Source organism: Puma concolor, chromosome C1 (assembly GCF_028749965.1).
Source record: "Puma concolor isolate L17-30 chromosome C1, mPumCon1.1.hap2, whole genome shotgun sequence".
Taxonomy (NCBI): domain Eukaryota; kingdom Metazoa; phylum Chordata; class Mammalia; order Carnivora; family Felidae; genus Puma; species Puma concolor.
The window spans coordinates 30558275-30579616 of NC_141674.1; the positions used below are offsets into that span (position 1 = coordinate 30558275).

General features: G+C 43.5%; 1 protein-coding gene across 29 annotated transcripts in view; it reads left to right on the forward strand.

Moving 5' to 3' along the window:
• The window catches only part of MACF1 (microtubule actin crosslinking factor 1), a 338401-nt gene that overhangs the window by 273798 nt on the left and 43261 nt on the right, over positions 1-21342 (forward strand). For 24 of the 29 annotated variants that reach the window (XM_086716531.1, XM_086716529.1, XM_086716541.1 and 21 more), the window contains 8 exons: positions 12173-12334; positions 12530-12700; positions 13334-13500; positions 17432-17591; positions 17951-18277; positions 19245-19329; positions 19835-20076; positions 20790-20996. In XM_086716531.1, coding sequence (XP_086572657.1) covers positions 12173-12334; positions 12530-12700; positions 13334-13500; positions 17432-17591; positions 17951-18277; positions 19245-19329; positions 19835-20076; positions 20790-20996 — 1521 coding nt within the window. Of the gene's footprint in view, positions 1-1673; positions 5573-12172; positions 12335-12529; positions 12701-13333; positions 13501-17431; positions 17592-17950; positions 18278-19244; positions 19330-19834; positions 20077-20789; positions 20997-21342 lie in introns of those variants that run through there. The other 5 variants (XM_086716548.1, XM_086716554.1, XM_086716549.1 and 2 more) reach the window with 2 other exon arrangements.

Sequence of the window (21342 nt, forward strand, 5' to 3'; positions counted from 1 at the left end):
TTCGGACACCCAGAAAGTGCCGGGTTTAAGGTGTTGTTGGGCCCTGCAGGGGCGCGCTAAAGGTGACATTGGAGGGACTAGGACAGCCTTTGGTGATAGAGCTGGAGCCGAGAGCGATGCGTGCCGCCCCCCGCAGCCGGCACGACCCCGCGGGCAGATGGGGCCCCGAGTGGCCCCTGCCAGAACCCGCTGGCTGGGGGAGGCGGGGCGTCCCTTCTAGGTTCGCTCGCCCTTGGGCTGGGCTCGGAGCCCGGCGGGTCCGGACGCGGCGGGGGTGGTAGGGGGGTCGGGCCAGCGGGTGGAGGGCGGGGCTTTCCTTTGTCAGGGGATTTGCGCTGCGCCGCCGAGCCTCGCGCGGGTGCCGCCCCCCTCCTCTCGCCCTCTCGGGGGGGCGGGGCTCTCCCTCGGGCCCTGGGGCGCGGTGGGCGTGGGCTTGGTGAGCCGAGCGGCTGGCGCCGGGGCTCCCAGGCCCTGAACCGCGCGGAAACCCCGCCCCCGCCGCCTCGGCCTCCAATCCTCTCCGCCGCACCCTCCTCCTCCGCTCGGGTCGCTCCTTTTCCCTGCCCCCGCCGCGGCTCCGCCTCCGCCCTCCTCCCCTTGGCTCTCCGCGTCGCGCTCCCGGGCTTCCAGGGGGGCTGCCCGGGCGGGGCGGCGCGGCGCGGCGCGGCGCGGCGGCGCGGGGAAGGGGGAGGAGAGCCGCTCGCCAGCCCAGCACTTGCAGCGAGCGGCGGGTGAGCGGGCCGCGCGGCGAGGGGGAGGAGGGCTCGCCCCCGCCCGGCCCGAGCGGAGCCTTTTGTTCCCAGCCAGAAGTTTTGCATGCCGGGACCGTGACAGCTGCGGGCGGGGAGAACGGCGGGGCCGCGGGGCCGGCGGTGGCGGAGAATAGAGGCGGCTGCTTGACATGCAGCCCACGGCGCGGCGGCTGCGGGCCGGGGACTGGCGGCGGCGGGGGAGGCGGCGCCCACAGCACGCGGGACTCAGCTGCCGGAGGGACAAACTAACTTCCTGAGCGCGGGACTGGAGGCCGGCGCGGCCCGGAGCCACCTGCCAGCCTGCGGTGAGGCAACCCTGGCCCTCAGGGCGCGCGGCATGGCGCGGGGGAGCGGGCCGCGCTGAGAGAGCCCTTCGACCGGCCCTCGGCCGCCGCTGCAGCCTGCCGGCCTTTCAAAGGCCCGGCGCCGGGCTCCACTCGCCTTGTTTTGCGGCCACAGCGCAGGGCTGTTCTGGGAGCCACAACAATGCCATGATGTTTTGGAGACAGGAAGCCCCAAGCTGGCCCCGAATGAAGGACTTCCTGTGTTTAAAGTTGCAGGAATATCCGCCGACCAGCCCAGTTCAAATGCAAACACCCGAACTAGGGAGGACGAATGGCTAATTCAGACCAGCTGGACTCTCCAGGACTGGAACTGAGGATAAAATGAAAGGAATTCTTAGGAGCTTGGGCCATACTTGAAGACTGGGAAGGCTGTGCCATTGTTACTAAGGGACACAGTCGGTATAAATCTTCTAACTCTGGGTGAGAAGTGAGTGGAACTAGGTATTGAATAAGACTGGGCAATATCAAATGATTTTTTTTTTTTTTTTTTACTGACTGAATTAGAGCGGTGCTCTTAAAAACACACACAAGAGAAGCCATACAAGGAATTATTTTATATTTGTTGATTAAATTATACTGCTTATCTGTCTGCAACTATGAGGCTGTTAGCCTGTGAGGGAAAAACTGTTCCTCTTAGAAGCTCCCAGAATGGTTTCAGAGTTGGACTTGCAGGCTTTTTTGGAGGGCAGATCCAGTTGGTGGTCCTGGGTTGTGAACTGGTAAAAGGATTTTTAACTTCTGCAGAATGCATTTTTGGGTAACCTGTGAAAAACTTTTAAAAGATTGATGTTTCATCTTGATTGAAAAAGTATGGGTAAGCCACTCAGCAGGCCAGACTGTTTAAGGCAGAACCCCACCTGCCTGGGGAAAGGAGAGGAAGAGGATGGCTATATAGAGGATTGTTATGTTCCACAGAGATCTATATATGATACAATGAGAATAAATGAACAAATTGACCAGGGGTCAAAGCTTAATCAGACATCAAAAAGCACCATGGAAAAGATGGAAGGAAGTACTATATCCAGTAATGGTACCTTAGGAGCAGCATCTAATGTTTTTGAATCGAGAGCACCAGAAGGCAAAAAGCTGGATGAGAGAATAATATTTGATGCACTAAAGTTAACCAGTGATGTGCAGAAGTCAGCACCTGTTCCACCCAGAAGGCGACCAAATGCAGAACGCAAAGATAATGTTAACAGGAGATCATGGAAGTCTTTCATGCCACCCAATTTCCCAGAATTTGCAGAAAGGATGGAAGCTTCTCTCAGTGAGGTTTCAGAAGCCGGTGCTTCAAATCCTTCCTTGCAAGAGAAGAAGGAATCCAGTTCCGCATTGACAGAAAGTTCTGGTCATTTGGACAACAGGGAACCTCAGTCAGAGTCAGTGACTCTGGAACATGTGTCCAAATCCATAGATATTCCAGAAGTGCAGGATTTGAAAAACTTAAGTGGAGAGTGCCAAGACTTCAGATTGCAGCCGCCCAGTGAGCACTCTCCCCGTGAATTCCAGCCTCTAGAACCAGAAGCTGCAGCAGCAAGTGGTAACACAGATGTAATGCAGGAACACAGATTCTCAAGTGCAACCTGGCCCAGAGCCATGAAAAGTTTAGCTAAGGGAGGCTTCATTGAGAAGCAGCACCCCCTTGGGGACACAGCTTGCACTGTGGAAATGCCACCTCTTTCCCCTTGCCTGAGTGAGGAGCTGTTGGATCCAGAATTGCATTTTCTCATAACTCCCAGCCTGAGAGAGAAAACAGAGTCTGAGCTAAAGTTTGAGGAGGATGAGCGATGGATAATGATGGAAGCTGAGGAGGAGTGGGAGGAAGAGAAACTGTCAGAGAGAGGAAAGACTTTTCTAATGGCAGATGAGAAAAAGAACAGCCTGGCAGATATTTTTGAAGAAAAAGAACAAGCAAACACTGTAGCGGTGGCAGAGGATGGAGCGGATTGTTCAGCTGCTGTCATAAGGACTTTTGACCACCTAGCTCTCAGTCAGGTTTGCTCTGATGACCTACAGCCGGCTAAGAATCATTTGGCTTCTGTTCTCAAGGATACACCTCTTGATTACAGTTGTGTTTTCACAGGTGAGAGTGCTGTAGGTGAGCTGACAAATAGAACTGCTCAGGGGCTGGAGGGTCTTGTTTCTGATTTAGAATATACTGTTGGTCCTATTGATTCAGAGCAGCTCTCTGACACAGATTCAGTGCAGATGTTTCTTGAACTTGAAAAAGAGTGTTTATGTGAAGAAGGAGTAACTCCTCTAGTTGAACTGGAGAAGCAAGCCTCTTCTGAAGGGCTGGCCCCATCCCAGGATGCAGAAAATTCACTTGTAATTAGTCATTTTCCAGGGACTGACTTAGAAGAGGAACACATAGGCCTTTTAAATGTAAGGGTGAAAGACTCTGATACTGGATTGGATTGTGAATATTTTAATGCCCTGGATTCTTCTCAGGTGCCTAATGCTGTGGAACTTACTGCCCACTCTGATACCGTGGGAGACACTTCCACTGTTAGTGAGGAGGAGCATGACAAAGTGCCTTCTAGCCCCAAGACTGCAGGGGAATTTAAGTTCAGAAACCCAGGAGATCTGGGGTCTCTGGGAAAGCTGGACCCAGGAGGATTGCCCAACTCTGATCATAGGGCTTCTCATCCAGAAGACTTACTAGGCTTTGTAGCTGAGCTGGCCAAAGAAAATGGCAATCTGTCCCAGGTAGACTGCGGTCATACTGAGGGGAATTTTGAGGAGTGTGTTGAGAGGGTCCCCCTCAGTTGTGCTTTTAGCTATGAACTAACAGATGTTACCTCAGTATCTGAAGTAGAGGTGTTATCGCATGATTCATATTTACGAACAGATGAGATTCATTTGGAAAGTGAAAAAGGAGCTATTAATCAAGAAAGTAACAATCTGGCTTCCTTGGGAACCGTGGACCCTTATGAATTGTCCAAGGAGAAAGTTTGGGATGAGGATGGTGAGGTGCAAGAGCTGGGTAATGAAGCCAAGCTTTCGGAGGACCAAGCCCCAGCACATTTTCACAGAGCCTTCACAGGGCAGATCTTCCAAGCTCTCCAGAGGAAGTGCACAGAGTCAGATGGTCTGAATCTGCCCCTGCTGGTTGAAGGACCAAGACCTAGCAGAGATGGCTTGGAAACTGTGAATGAGACAAAGCCCAAGCTGACTGTGGCATCATCAGAGGGAGGGGAGACAGAAATGAGAGATTCAGATTCACTGCTAAATCTCTTTCTAGAGGAGCAAATTACCAAGGTTAGTAGTACTGAACCAGTTTTGGAGGGATGGACACCCATCCCACAGAAGCCTGTCACCGCTGCCTCAGTGCCCACTGCAGAAGATGGTGCCCTAGATGCTGCAGCGCTCCTCCCAGAGGCAGACATCTCAGCTGCTGCAGCGCCTGCCCCACAGGTGGACACACCAGGTGATTCAGTGGTCACCACAGAGGTACATGTCCCAGTTGTTTCAGTGGCCACCACAGAGGAGGACATCCTGGCTGCTCCCCCAGCCGTTGCAGTGGCTACCACGAGAGATGATATTCCAGAGGGATCTGTCACCCCAGCTTCTGCAGTGCCTGCTCCAGAGAAGCCTATTAACCCAGCTGATCGAGTGCCCACCTCGGAGGAGCCTGCCACCCCTGCTGTTAGAGTGACCACCCCAGAGGCGCCCGCAGCCCCAGCTGCTGCAGTGCCCACCCCAGAGGAGCCTGCCACTCCAGCTGCTGCAGTGCCCACCCCAGAGGGGCCTGCCACTCCAGCTGCTGCAGTGCCCATCCCGGAGGAGCCTGCAGGCCCAGCTGCTGCAGTACCCACCCCGGAGGAGCCTGCAGCCCCAGCTGATAGAGTGCCCACCCTGGAGGAGCCTGCAGCCCCAGCTGCTGCAGTGCCCACCCCAGAGGAGCCTGCCACTCCAGCTGCTGCAGTGCCCACCCCGGAGGAGCCTGCAGCCCCAGATGATAGAGTGCCCACCCCGGAGGAGCCTGCAGGCCCAGCTGCTGCAGTACCCACCCTGGAGGAGCCTGCAGCCCCAACTGATAGAGTGCCCACCCCCGAGGAGCCTGCAGCCCCAGATGATAGAGTGCCCACCCCAGAGGAGCCTACAGCCCCAGCTGATAGAGTGCCCACCCCAGAGGAGCCTGCAGCCCCAGCTGATAGCGTGCCCACCCCAGAGGAGCCTACAGCTCCAGCTGATAGAGTGCCCACCCCAGAGGAGCCTGCAGCCCCAGCTACTGCACTGCCTGCTATGGAGGAAATGTTCCTTGCTGGTGCACCCCTCCTGGGAGATACTGCCCACACTGATTCTGTGCCTATCTCAGAAGAAGGAACTCCTGTTCTAGAAGAGGCTTCCCCTGCTAGAATGTGGATTAAGGGGGACCTTGAGTCCTCAGGATTTGAAATAAAAGAGGTGACTGGCACAGTGCTGCATGGGAAAGTGCCTTTGGCTGCAACTGATGAATTAAATTCAGATGAGGTAATTGTTGCTCATTTTGTTGGGAAAGGATCTGGGGAGTAAAGTGAGATGTGCAAGTTCCCTTGGTAGCGATTAGAAAGGACACAGATAATCCTTTCTTTGGTTCTTTTTGGGGCACTGGACTATTCTGGTCTTTCTGTTGCATTTATGCACAAAATATGTCTTACTTTCATTTGGTGAAAAACTTTACAATTTGTATTTATAAACTGAGCCCAATAGTTGTTGGTTTGCATTTTGGAAAAGATTATTAGCTGGAACAGATGATTCTGCTTTTGAAGATTACAGTGACCATGTTCTGTCCTAAATCAAGAGGCTGCTCTTTAATAAGTGATGTCAGCAGTGAGGGAGGAGTGGGGGTGAGGGCTTTGGAGAGACACCTGAGATAGTTAGCCACTTGGCAAATTAGTTAGATGTCCTGAATCTCTAGTTTGCACATTTGTTAAGGCAGAACCCTGTGAGGATAACCTGATAACCCGTGGAAATCACTGTTGATATCTTCCCCCTTTCTCTCCCACATAGCTGTGTTGGTTAGTTGAAAGAATTCACCAAAACGGTTTGGGTGAAGGTGGTATCTAGATGTGTGAATAACAGCTTTTTAATACAAATGTGTGTTTCTTAAAGCCAGAATAAGGCATAATAAGGTTTATGAAAAATAGAGGTATCTTACCTATCTTGTCAAACTTTGTGTCCTGAAGCAAGTCACGCTTTTTCCTGGACCTCTTGTTTCCTGATCCATGAAGTGGGCTGAATGTCCTCCTGCATTCTGTCTGAGCTCCATGGTTCTGCAATTCTTAATGTCAGAGAACGGAAATGTGTTAGAAACCACCCGGAACAGTGTTCACATCCTTGAGCAGTCCTAGTCAAAGACTTTTAAGATTGGCAGCTTTCTACAGTTCACTGCCCTGGTGTCATTTGGGCAATGGTAAGGAATGAAGGAATTGGAAGTTTCATCTAATCTAATATAGCCAGGGATTACTGAGTACAGAGACAGAGGTGGTTTTGATTTTATACCATCCCTAGGGCCCCAAACCGTGCCTGCCTTGTAATAGGCATTCACTGTGACAGACTGAATGAATGAGTGAATATCCATCTGAATATCTGTGGATGCTACAAGAAAGATGGGTTCTCACATCCACCCCATTGCAGAGCCTTTCAGGGCAGCTTTGTCGGCTAGAGCACCAGTTAAATCTGCAGCTACCAGTGATGAAAAGTCATTTTGATTGCGGGCCACAAGTGGCCAACTTTGCTACAGATCCCCTGCTTAGCTGAGTGGTGGTGGTGTCCACCTTGGGCTTCACCACCTATTTTGTAAGGTAGCATCCCATCAAGCTTTCAGATTGTTGGACTGATTCCCTTTTCTGAGTTTTACTAAATTCGAAATTGACACTGGGATCCCAATAACTTGTCCAAAGTCACAGGCATTCTTGATTAAACAGAATATTTTTTGTATAAAGCCTACAGCAATAATCAATGAAATACAGGTGTTAAATTTGTAAAGAGCTGATCAAATCTGCCTAAAGGAAAAAAAATCAGAGAAACCCTTAATATCAGTCTCAGATTCTCATCTACAAAATGAGTAAATGGGGCTAGGTAATTTCTGAGGATTTCCTCCAGCTCCAGGGGGGTAATCATTTATGAAATACTGCCTGATACAAACAACAGGAGGACAGTGGTAGCCCAGCTGTACAGTTGTCCATCTTTGAAGTATGGTTACTTTATGGAAGCAAGAAATGCCTGCATTTGTGTACAAAAGAAATCTAAACCATCACCCCAGCCGGGACATTAACCAATAAGAATGTAGAGAGGCTATTTTGAAAACTTTTATTGAAACAAAACAAATATTATAGTGGTAACATGAGCATACATATTTTTCTGACCAGTGAAATATTATTGAGAGAAAAAGTTTTTCCAAGATGAGAGATGTATGGATTTCATTTCTTCCCAAATGGTTCCTAGAGGCAACTGAACCTGTCATTTTAATACGTAAACACTTAGAACTCAGTAAGTGATCATACCTAAAATGTAGTTTAAACGCTGTGTGTGTGTATGTGTATATACAAATATACACATGTATACATGGTTAAAATAGATATAAACTTTCTAATAGCATTAACAAGAGAGTTCGGTGGAAGAAGCAAAATGCTAGAACTTATTTACTATCCCTATAGTGGAATTCAGGCCCACTGAGAGCAGTCTGTGGTTATTTAGACCCTTTTCTCTTTTGCAGACTTCCTTAGTTTTATTTCCAGAGACTGCTTCAATGGAAGAAAAAAATCTTTGGTATAAAACTAGGGGTTCTATAACATTCAAAATTGCCAAGAAAGTCTTTTACAGCAAAAGTTGGGAAGCCTCACAATCTTAGTTCAGTGTTTGAATGCTCAGCTAATCAGCAGAACCTTCCTAAATTTGTTTGCTTTCCCTAATACCATTTCTATACAAGGATTCATTCATTCACTGGATAAATATTTATTGTGTACCTACTCTGTGCCAGGTATTGGGGCTCCTGCAGTGAATAGAATTGGCATAGTCCCTCCCCTTGTGGAACTTCTGCTACAGTAATGGAGGCAAATATTGAGCAAAAAGACACAAATACAGGGTTGCCTGGCTGGTTCAGTCAGAAGAGCATGTGACTCTTGATCTCGGGGTGGTGGGTTTGAGCCCCACACTGAGTGTAGAGATTACCGGGGGGGGGGGGGGGGGAGAAAAAACCTTTAAAAAAAAGAGACACAAATATGTAGTTAGAAATCACAGCAAATGTTTTGAATGAAAAATAAAGGCTGTAATACATAATAGCGATGTTTCATTTTGATTGTGTCAGGGAAAGGATTTTAAAACTGAAACCTGAAGGATACCTAGAAATTATTTAGGCAGAGAGTCAGAGGGAAAAATATGCCAGGTAAAGGAAATGGAAGCTGGGAAGACTTTGGGATGTTAGGATTCTAAGAAGGCCAAGTGGCTAGCCCACAGTAAGCAAGGGTTCTGGAAGAGGGCCTTGAAGTAAATCTGGGGAGGTAGGAAGAGGCCAGATGATGCAGGGACTAAGAAGTTTTCAAAAGGATCTATACTTTAAAAGCCATGAGAAGCTGTTGAGAGATTTTAAGTAGGGGAGCGAAAGGATTTCATTTACATTTTTAAAACATTACTCGCAGCTTGAAGATAGAGCAAACCAGTCTGCACAGACAGTAAACATTCTCAACGTTGGGGTTTATAAATCTCAGATTTATTTTGTCTTATATTTTATTAGTTTGTCTTATGATTGGCATGAAATATAGAAAACACTGAATGGTTTTCAAAAACAAATCACTCTGGTTGCTGTATGTGGAGTGCATTATAGGAGATCAAGGACAGTAGAAAGGCCTGCTAGGTTACTGCAGTTGGCCAGATGGCTTGAACTGGAGAGATGTCACTGGATTTGAAGATGGTTGGATACAATATATATATTTGTGTGTGTGTGTGTATGTATGTATATATGTGTGTGTGTATATGTATATACACACATGTATGTATGTGTATATATACACACATATATGTATACATACGTGTGTGTGTGTGTTGGATGTAGAATCAACAAGACCTGATAATGGCTTTTATGTTGAGAAGGAGGGAGAAGGAAAGGGGTGTTTATCAGGGTTGGCTTCTCGATTCTAGTTTGTACAACTGAGCAGATGGGGGCAGTAGTAAATTGTTGACGTAGATAAAAACAGTTTTTAGGGGAGAGGAAAGGGAGAAGTTTTGAGGTACCGTGATTTCATTCATATGCCAGTATTAAAGTACTTGGATGGGCATACACACACACATTTTAGCCATAAGCATCATGGTTAATATTTAAAGATGTGGGAATGGATGGAATTGCCAAGAAGAGAGCCCAGAACTGACATCCTTCCCTGATCCCCACACCCATAGACTAACATCTCTCTAGAAGAGAAGGAGGAAGAGAATAAAGGAAATTAAAAAAAAAAAAAAAAAAAAAAGGATCAGGCAGGATAAAAACTAGGAGAATGTGGTATTACCAAAGATAAAACTGTTGTAAGAAGTTCTTTGGGAAATTTTCTGTTTTATGTCCCAGTTGTGTCTTACACTCTTGCAGTAATTTTTGCTAGTGTTCTGCTCTGGGAAATATCTGCCAGCTCTGGTTGGTTAATAACATGGCACAGCCCCATTGAAATACTGAGGAGTAGGAATTTTAATGCATCTAAAAGCACTGATTTTGCAGAACAGCTTTATTTGGGAGTTGAGAGAAGGGAGCAACTGTTTTTAAATTTACTTTAACATTCTGTTAATTTGTGTTCAAAATAAATACTTAGTATTTATTTAGAGGTACTCTCATAGATTTTTAAAACTCTGGAAAAAGATGAAACACCCATTCCCTCTCAAATTAATCCATAGAGTGGAGGTTGAGAAATGGAGGAAGGAATCCCTGATGTTTCTATATGAAATGTTCATTGACAAAGTAAATGGAATTCCTTAAAAAAGAATTAACTCTATTATATGAAAGAGGTTACTAAGCTATTTAAATATATTTTACTTTTCTATGTCATTTATATGGCTTGTCCAATAGAGCTTCTTGCCAAGATGGAGATACTCTCTATCTGTGTTGCCCAGTACAGTAGGCACTTAGCCACACATGGCTGTTGACCACATGAAATGTGGCTAGTGTGGCTGAGGACCTGAATTTTTAGTTAAATAGCATTATGTAGCTGCTGGCTACCATACTGGAAAGCACAGAGGAAAGCACAGAAAGAATTTAAATGCCACAGTATGAGACAAGACTTGCTTACTGGATAAAAGGGGGCTCTTCAGTGTGGGCTTGACATCTTCCCTCCTTACCTTTTGTTTTCTGCTTTCTTTGCCTTTCCAACCCCCACACCCTATCACCAACCACCATTTTGTTGAACCCAAGCAACCTAAAACATGGGAGTTGTTTTTTCCCCCCTCTGCTTTGATTTTTCTGCAGTGAAAAAACATCTTTAGTAGAAAATGGAATCCTAGCGCTTGCCTTTTCTGGGAACCCTGTTGTTGGGGAAACAGTCATTTTTAGCTGAACCGCCTTGTAGTGTTGCCTAACAAAATATGGTGTAATCAAATTATAGTATAAAATGAAGCCCACTGGTAATTACCTTTGTAACCTTCCTTTTTTAGTGTTCCCTGGGGCTTTTCCTCCCTGGTGACTCGCTTATCCAGCCATCATAACCCATTCTTCCAAGAATAAGTTTCCTGCTTCAAGTGTGAACTATAGTCTCACATAAGTCAAAATTAATCTTACCCAAACTTATATCTTTCTTTTTTTTTAATTTTTTTTTTTTGAACGTTTATTTATTTTTGGGACAGAGAGAGACAGAGCATGAACGGGGGAGGGGCAGAGAGAGAGGGAGACACAGAATCGGAAACAGGCTCCAGGCTCCGAGCCATCAGCCCAGAGCCCGACGCGGGGCTCGAACTCGCGGACCGCGAGATCGTGACCTGGCTGAAGTCGGACGCTTAACCGACTGCGCCACCCAGGCGCCCCTCAAACTTCTATCTTTCTTTTACATTTTTGTCCTCTTCCATTTTCTGTCATTCTTTCACTTTAATTGACTCACCTATCTCACTGAAACTGAAGGAACATTTTATAGAAGAAAAAAAATAGAAATAAATCCACATTGGATCTATGGGGAATGTGTGGAATGTGGCTGATTTTATCCTCTGATAATTGAGAAGAATCTGATCTTAGGGACAATTATTTATTTCATTCTTTTCTTTAATACCATTACAGTGTCAAAGTATTATCTTCTCTTTGTTTCCTTTTAGAACTTTCTAAGTCATAATGGATCTTATTAACTGCAGGGGAGAGAAACATGCATTGTTTGTTACACTTATTCACATTGTTTTAAAATTCCATTGTTTAATGGTGAACATGGGTAGACAGTATTATAATTTTAAAAATACTTTCTGTATATCTGCATCTCAGAGTATGAAGTTGGTAAGGACATTTCCCAATATTACTGGCCCGTTTCCCTTTGTAATCTCGGGAATACTGTCTCAAGATTATTAGCAGTGTGTGGTCTGTGGCCCTGGAACAGAGTGGAATTAAGTGACCACAGGGGGATTAAACTGTGAGGTTGGTGTTTTTCACAACATTAATATGTTTTAATTAATTGAATTATGAGTCCTAGTCAGAGAAGAATGTTGCATATATCAGTGGTCAGTTAAAGGTATTCCCCAAGGTATTTTTAATCTTAAATACTAGTCATTTGGTATTACTCTTCTCTTTTAGGATTGATAGACAGCACACTTTTATGATATCTTGAGGCTGATTTTTCTCTATCCTCTGTAGCTTTTTGCATTAAAAATTAAGCAAGCAGAAACCAACCAACCATGAGTCATTGGGTTAAAGACCTCTAAGTAGTGCCATAACTCTCTGTAATTGTCCATAGGAGGATGTACTGAAATATGAAACCGCATGTTTCCTTGATAGTTCCCTATACAAATGGCTTGTTTTCTCTTTTTATTCCTGCTCCTCCTCGGTTAAATCATAAATCTTCCAAGAATGACCAGTCACTGTGTGGTATAGAGGGTCTGGTTGCTACCTTTAGATTAAAACTTTGGCTTGTAATTATCTAGATGTTTCAGAAAGAACAGGTGGATCCTCTTCAGATGAAGCTACAGCAGGTGAATGGACTCGGCCAGGGGTTGATTCAGAGTGCTGGAAAAAACTGTGATGTGCAGGGTTTGGAACATGACATGGAAGAGATCAACGCTCGATGGAACACACTGAACAAAAAGGCGAGTGGCGAGGGGCTAACTCTAGTGCATTGGGAATGGAGGGCTTAGAAAGGCACATCTCAATTGTAGGTTTCCCTGCAACCTGAATGCAAATACAGATTCAGCAGTTGGAAAATATAATTAGGAAAGGGGGGTCAGTAGTCATTTAAAAAGCTCTCTCCTCTCTCACAACGAGCCCCTGCATCTGTGATACAGGTTGCACAAAGAATTGCACAACTGCAGGAGGCTTTGTTGCATTGCGGGAAGTTTCAAGATGCCTTGGAGCCATTGCTCAGCTGGTTGGCAGACACTGAGGAGCTCATAGCCAATCAGAAACCTCCATCTGCCGAGTATAAAGTGGTGAAAGCACAGATCCAAGAACAGAAGGTAAGTGAGAATGTTGGGACAGTGAACTGTAACAGCCGTAGGGAGTGGCAGACAACACATTGGCTTCTCATTTAGGAGTATATTCAGGAGTTTTAGTAGGAATCCATGAAAAGAAAGGTGAAAGTTGATTTGCATCATCTTACTTCAGTCTACCAATTTACTGTGGCACACATTGGACCAAACAGTAGTTCGGTGTATTTATTCGTGTATTCTACTCCAGTGTTTCATGCACAGCTTTTTGTTACAAGGTTTTTGGAGTTTTCAGGGTCAGCAATATTCTGAATAATGTTGTGTGTCATGTATAAGGTGCTGTCTGTATTTTTGGCTTGGTTTAATTTCCCTTTTAGTGCATTTTTCTCCTGATTCACACTAAGTTCCCTATTAGTCGCATAATGACTGTCACCCCTCTATTTAAAAATGTAAGAGTGTGAAGTTTATGCTGGTGCTAGGAGCTATGCTGCATCTCACGTTTTTGCCTCTGGATGAAAAAAAAGCTACCATTATTCAACTCAGTTTAGGATTTGGTGGGGTGGGGGTTTGGGGATCTTTCGCTTGTATTTTCTTCCTTATTTCAGATTTCAAAGTGACATTGTGTTATCACTTTTCACTCTCCTTCAACACTGTGTGCACTAGTTGCTCCAGCGGCTCCTTGATGATCGAAAGGCCACAGTAGATATGCTTCAAGCAGAAGGAGGCAGAATAGCCCAGTCTGCTGAGCTGTCTGATAGAGAGAAAATCACTACACAGTTGGAGGGTCTTGAAAGTAGATGGACTGGACTACTCAACAAGGCAGCAGCCAGGTAAGGGCAAAGGGGTTTTGAGGAATGGGTCAGACAAGGGTTTTTTTTGTCCAGTTTTTAACTTGAAGTGCTCTGTAAGGTCCTGGATGAGTCATAGAGAGCTCTGGAAGGTGTGTAATGGCTTTTATCTTGAAGAGGGAGGAATACGTTCTTGGAGATGATCCTCATAATCACAGTAGCTCTCAGGAAATGAGCCTCAGCTACTCCATGAATTTCTCAGAACTGGAAGATTCATTGCTCCGTGTTGCTGTTCTGCTGTGATACAATCATGGTTCCAAACCGACAGACACAGACGCCTACAATCCAGCCAAGTTATTTTCTGAGTTTTCGAAACAGATTTTTCCCCTTCATATTTATAAATAATACTTTTGATACTTGGAATTGAAATTTACCATATTTCTTTTCTGATAGCTTATCCCAATATTAGATGTTTTTGCATCCAGGACCTAGTCTGTGATTCTGTTCAATATATGGACATGATGCATGAATAGGGGCGCCTAGTTGGCTCAGTAGGGAGAGCACACAACTCTTGATCTTGAAGTCGTGGGTTCGAGCCTCACGTTCATGTGGAGCCTACTTTAAAAACATAAAAATAAGGGTGCCTGGGTGGCTCAGTCAGTTAAGCGTCCGACTTCGGCTCAGGTCATGATCTCACGGTTTGTGAGTTTGAGCCCCACGTCGGGTTCTGTGCTGACAGCTCAGAGCCTGGAGCCTGCTTCGGATTCTATGTCTCCTTTTCTCTCTGCCCCTCCCCCACTGTGCTCTGTCTCTGTCTCTCAAAACTGAATAAATGTAAAAATTTTAAAAAAAATTTTAATAAAAAATAAAAACATAAAAATAAAATATTAAAAAGAGAGACAGGTGCATGACCAGTCTTCAATAAGTGGCCAAAAATAGGCAGTATACTTTTCTCCTCTGAGGAAGTGCTTTCTCTCTCCATAGCTATACCCCAGCATCACTTCAGCTGAGTATGTCACATGAAGGTCTTTTAGTTTATGCTGTCCCCAGTTTTAAAAAGAAATGCTCACCAATTAGAAATCTGTATGAGAGTAGTGTAGGTGATGAGTTATGGTTGTAGCCTTTCAGTTCTCTAGGTAGCCAGCAGAAGTTGTCATAATTCCCTCTTCTACACTGGCCCACAGTGTGCTGATTTCTTATCAGAGTTGCAAAGTATTGTCCCCTATATTTGTGGGAGAAACAAAAATGAAAGAATTCAGTTTATTTTTTTTTAATTACACTTATTTTTATTTACAGATAGCACTGCTTTTTTTTCTTTGTCCATTTTCATTAATAGTACCATTAGCCTTCCAGTTACCTGGGCGTAATCATTAATAGTATCATTAGCCTTCCAGTTACCTGGGTTTAAAACCTTAACCCCATTTTTTACCCTTTCTCCCCCACTCCTTTGTGTCCCACATCTATCAGGATGCTAAATTCTGTCCGTTTTACTTCTCTAGTGTCTTTTCTATTCATCCATTTCTCTAATTCTTACTCACCTGCCTCAGGTCGTGACTTGGGCTCCTCAATGTGAGGTAGTTTCCTAATGAACTAATCACTCATCACTCTATGGCCACTTACCCTCAGGCTTCCCCTTTGCCTTGCTCAGAAATTTAATGACTCCCTGTTGCCTATAAAACAAAATCTAAACTCTTTAACCCAATATTTGAAGCCTTCAGTTATTTGGCCCTAATCTACATTTGTTTCCACGTTCCTCCTCCTCGTATTATTGGTAAAGTATACCATATACTTAGGTATCTTCTGTCAGTTCCTAATTCTGTGTCTTTACTGATAGTGTTGTGTCTTCCGTGACACAAGAGAGAGAAAGCATGCTGTTTATCTTCTATGAAACTTTTCTTTATTCCCCAAGGATGGAATACCTTCATTTTCCTCTTCACTGCTGTAATTCTTTGTTTGTACCTTTTATTGTCATTATTTTATGTACTTATTTCATAGGCCCCATAAGCTCATTAAAGTGCTGATTTGTTTCTAATGTATCTTTTTATGACTCTTTCCTTCTGCCCACTTCCATCCTCCTAACCTAACACAGTTTCTGGGTCAGTATTTTAAAGAGAAATACCAAGAGAAGCTTCATTTGTTCCAGATATCCTAAAGACTTTTATTTAGATTCTTTAATATTGGATTTTTTTATACCGCTGAATTATTTTTACTCTTTGGTACCCTAAATCCTATTACATTGTTTTTCAAACTTTCAGATTCCAAAAACCAGAGATGAGTCAGAAAAACCTAGAAATCAGGGGCAAGTTTTTTTTTAAGTTTATTTATTTTGAGAGAGCACAGAGCCCAACACGGGGCTTGAACTCAGGATCGTGAGATCGTGACCTGAGCCAATATCAAGAGTCAGATGCTCAACCAAATGAGCCATCCAGGGGCCCCCAGTTTTTTTTTAATGATATACTAGTTTAATAATAATCTTTAAGATTATGTGTTTTAGTTGTATTAATTGAAGATGTATTTTGAAGGCTGGCATAAACAAACTATTCTGTACTTCATACTGACATTTAAAAGTAGCATTAAGAGGGATGCCTGGATGGCTCAGTCGGAAGAGCATGTGACTCTTGTTCTTGGGGTTGTGAGTTCGAGCCCCACTTTGAGCCTAGAGTTTACTTTGTTTAAAAAAAAAAAAAAAAGCTTCATATTCTTCAACGTTAAAAAATAATAAAACTTAAAAAAATTAAAATAGTATCTAGAAATATGTTTTTCTTTATATTTAAACATAATTGAATTTCCAGATCATTAAAATGGTAATTCTTTACGTTTAAATCATTTGTTTTCTTTTTTTTTTAGAGCATGCACACAAGTTAGGGAGGGGCAGAGGGAGAGGGACAGAGATCCTAAGCAGGTTCCACATTCAGCACAGAGCCTGATGCAGGGCACTATCCCACAACACCAAGATCATGACCTGAGCTGAAGTCAAGAATTGGATGCTCAACCAACTGAGCTACCCAGGCACCTCTAAATCATTTCTTATTAAAATAAATTTGTCCAGGGTACACAGCATAGAACCTGGCACAAAGTGGATGTTCAGTAAAGGTTTCTTGAACTAAAGTGCATCATATACCCAGACCTTTTTAAATGATGTTGCATTTAGTCTGTTCTTAATCATCCAAAGATATCATTATGGCCTTTTATTATTAACCTGTGTGCTAATCCAGTTCTTTGGTGGTTTTTCTTTCTCTTCTCTATCAGGCTTCCTCTCCCCTTTGTAATTAGCTGCCTTTAATCTGCAGCTTAGTATATTGAAATCTAAGCTTAGTATGGATGTTATATTAATCAGGACTTAAAATTCTAAGTGAGCTGTGAAGTTTACAGTTCTTTTGACTGCCATGTGTGTTGGCAAATTCAGCTACTCTGAGGTCATTTTTTTTGCCTTAAATCTGGATTCAGAGTTATGTTCTGGTGCTTGAAATCACTGGAGCTGGGGAAATGGGGAAGAAGTTCTAGCTCATAGTCTGCATTTGTTCCTCATATGCTCTCTTAACTCACAGTGAAGGTAGCAGTGACAGGGAGAAAGAGATGAAAACTGATAATTTTTTTGATGCCTTTAAACTTTATTTTGGTCTTATGTTCAGATGATGCATGTGCTCTGTCCCTTAGGAGAAAGAGCATTAGAAGGCCTGATTACAGTCCTCTTTGCACTGTTAACTACTCACTGGGTGAATTGGACAAATCTTTAAGCCTTCAGGGTTAGCTTTCTGTTTTGTCATAGTGAGATAATTATTCTGCCTACTTTACAAGGTTGTGAGGCAATGCTTATGAAAAACTTTAAAACCACAAAGTGCTACGTATATGTGTTGTGTTTACTATTGATACTTAAAATGTACCTGAAGATTGGTCTTTTACTGAATATAGTACTATTATCAGTCTTAATGTGATTTTTTGTCTGAGCGGCTTGTTCTGTATATTTGTGTAGGCAAAAACAGCTGGAAGATATCCTGGTTCTGGCCAAACAATTCCATGAGACAGCTGAGCCTATTTCTGACTTCTTGTCCGTCACGGAGAAAAAGCTTGCTAACTCAGAGCCTGTTGGCACTCAGTCTGCCAAAATCCAGCAGCAGATCATCCGGCACAAGGTAGGGAGGAGTTGTCATAAATTAGAACACAGCACTGCAGTCAGAAATCTCAGAAGTTAACTGCCTATAGCAGTCTAGAAGATATGTTTGGGGGGGGTGGATATTTTAAAGTTTAATTTGAACTATGGTCAAATTATTCATTGACATAGTCACATCCTTGAAGTAAAAATAACAATTGACTAATAGGCTGCCATCAGAAAAAAAACAGCTTTTGTTCTCACTTTTTATATTATTTTTGCCCTTTGGTAGGTGAACTTTTTCTATTATTTAATTTATTATATCATTTGTTATTCATTGTTTCATGTTTACTTTTCATTTATTTTGTTTCTGTTATTCATTTTTTCCATCTGGATTTCCAGGCTCTGGAGGAAGAAATAGAAAGCCATGCAACAGATGTGCACCAGGCAGTCAAAATTGGGCAGTCTCTCTCCTCCCTGACATGCTCTGCAGAACAGGGTGTGCTGTCAGAGAAGCTAGACTCCTTGCAGGCCCGATACAGTGAGATTCAAGACTGGGGCTGTCGGAAAGCAGCCCTGCTTGAACAGGCACTGTGTAACGCTAGACTGTTCGGGGAGGATGAGGTGGAGGTGCTCAACTGGCTGGCTGAGGTTGAGGACAAGCTCAGTTCAGTGTTCGTAAAGGATTACAGACAGGATGTCCTGCAGAAACAGCATGCTGACCACCTGGTATTCATGTTTTCCATTTTTATTGGTCATGTTACTAAGTTATGTTGTAATTCTGATTCATGTTTCTCTTCATTTCTTTCTCTTTTAATTCCAAACATTTCGACTTCATTTTATACATAAGCACATAGTTATAGACTTGTTGCTAAGGACTAATCTATTTTTTGATGAGTCCATGGAAATACTCGTACTTAACAAACTGAGTCAATAATTCTAGAAGATGATCCAGAGTACAGTCAGGGACCATCTCAGTTCCAACTCATGTTTTACATCATTAGGTAATGTATCACTCAGTTTCCATCTGAGAAGTTTTATGAAAGAGAGTGTAATGTGACAAAGCCAGAATACCTAAATATCGCCCTAGGTTTGACCATGTAGCTGTAACTTCTAAAATATTTCTAGAATTTATGTGCCCAAATCCCAAGGATTATTTGTCATCTTAATGGAAAGAACAATTTTCTCTTTTCATCTCATTTTTATGAAATTTCTTTAAGGGTAGTAAAAATAGGCAAAGCAGTTGTTTTGTTGTTTTAAATAATCTAAGATTCTTCTGATTCATTGACTTCAAATATTAAGAATTTTTAACCATGATCCTGATTTAACTCAGCCTGTTCTTGCTGACTTTCTTCTCTTGAACTTTCTGAGTCTTGGTTTTGGACACAGTAGACATTTTTGCTGAATTCTACATCTGCCTTTCTTGGGCTCAGGTTTGGTACCAGTAGATTGGTAAAACTGATTTAATCCTAATCTCTTCTTATCCGGTGCAAGGGATTAGCTTGCCCATAAGTATCAGATTTAATTGTTTTTGAGTAATAAATAGGGTAACCAAAGAGATAAGGAATAACATAACTAAGGTATAAACTAAACTGGTATTTGTCTGTTTACTTTAAACTTGGTCTCCTAAAGGTCTCACCTTTCTTTCCCTTTGTTGTGCTGTAGTTTTAAGATTCATGCTATTCTTTCCTTTCAGGCTCTAAATGAAGAAATCATTAATAGAAAGAAGAATGTAGATCAAGCTATTAAAAATGGTCAGGCTCTTCTAAAACAAACCACAGGTACTTTGAAAAGTGCATCTCTCAGCACCTCTGCAGTCACTCAAGCACATGTCCAGGGAAATAAACATCCTGCACTAGCCACTACTCTTTGTACGTAGAAGAAGTTCAGTATTTATTTACTGGTTGTATTTCCATGTGCTCCTGGAGGCTGGCAGCCTGGGGTCCTGTTTCCTGCTAAATCTTTTGAAAACTAAAAGATACTATCTCACATTTGGTTATAGATGATGACTCCCCCTGCTCTCCAGTATGTCCAAGGCCAGCATTCACCAAGAGGTGCTGGGACCATTTAGAAACACTTGCAGTTGAATTCAGATCTTAATAATCTCAGAAGTGGCTTCTTTTATCAGTTGGAAGGTTTATCTCCCACTTCCCATAGTGTGGGATTCTAGGTGAAATTGCTTCCATAGGGAGAGAGCATCTATTTAAGCTCATTTCGAAGAAAGGGGGATAAAGGAGACTCCCTCATATCCTCTTAAATATAAATAATTATGCACTGTCCCCACAGGTGAAGAGGTATTGCTTATCCAGGAGAAACTGGACGGAATAAAGACTCGCTATGCAGACATCACGGTCACCAGCTCCAAGGCCCTCCGAACTTTAGAGCAAGCCCGGCAGCTGGCCACCAAGTTCCAGTCTACTTATGAGGAACTGACTGGGTGGCTCAGGGAAGTGGAGGAGGAGCTGGCAGCCAGTGGAGGACAGTCTCCCACAGGGGAGCAGATACCCCAGTTTCAGCAAAGACAGAAGGTGAACTGAGTTTCACGCTGTAAAGGGAAAGAATTTTTTTTACCTCTTCCAGTCCCTAAGTTCAAAGGTTTAAGTGTCATCACCAACTGTCTCAACCTTAAATCTAAACCAAAAAGTTCTGCCTGCCTCCTTTCTTGTTTGCTCTTGTTTGCTCTTGTTTGCATGGACAGTAAGATTTGACATAAAGTCAGACTTATATAAGAGCACTTGTTATGGTCTGAAGGGAAAAAAAAAAAAAAAAGACTGAATCCCAGATCCCTGGGAAGTTTTCTTCACGTGTAACATTTTAAAATTGACTTCTGTAACTCATTCTCTAGAGAGTGCTTCAGGATTCTGTTTGATTCTCCTACAGGATCTAGTGCAGTTCTGGATGTGCAGAAATACTATGTAGGTACTTATTGACTTAAAAATGCCCTTGGCTAAAGTACTTTATCATTTCTATTGAAGTAAGGAGAAGAAAGAAAGAGGCAGTATTTGTTCTATCCAGAGATAGTGTGGCCCAAGAAGTGTTGCAGACAGTTCTAAGCAGCAGCTAAGCCTGAAGTCAGGCTGTGGAATGGTTGAAAAATCTAAGACAAGAAAAAAAATAAGTGGAGGAAGGAGGTCAGAGCCCTGCTGGGATGTGTGGTAGAGATAGCACTTTCTACCCAGCACAGCTGCTAATGTGCTTAATTTAGCAAGGAATGGCCTGAAAACTTTTTTTCCCTCCTTAGGAATTAAAGAAGGAGGTCATGGAGCACAGGCTGGTGTTGGACACAGTGAATGAAGTGAGCCGTGCTCTCTTAGAGCTGGTGCCCTGGAGAGCCAGAGAAGGGCTGGATAAACTTGTGTCTGATGCCAACGAACAGTACAAGCTGGTCAGTGACACTGTGGGACAAAGGGTGGATGAAATTGATGCTGCTATTCAGAGATCACAGCAGGTAATGTTTATTAACACCTCTACAGTAATGTTTTAGGCAGCAGGGATGTATGTGTGAAGCACAAAATTATGACCCACATAAATACAGCGTCAGAAATAAGGGTAATAAGAGTAAGCTAAATCTGATCCAACAAGTTATTTCAGTGATTGGAAGTGATTGGATAAAGATATGTGAAGATGGGTCCCAGTTGGACCCAAAATATTTTTGTATTTATTATTTATTTTTGAGGGTGGGGGAGGGGCGGAGAGAGAGAAAGAGAGAATCCCAAGCAGGCTCCATGCTGTTCGTGCAGAGCCCAACATGAAGCTTGAACCCACTTGAACCTGCTTGAACTCTGAAATCATGA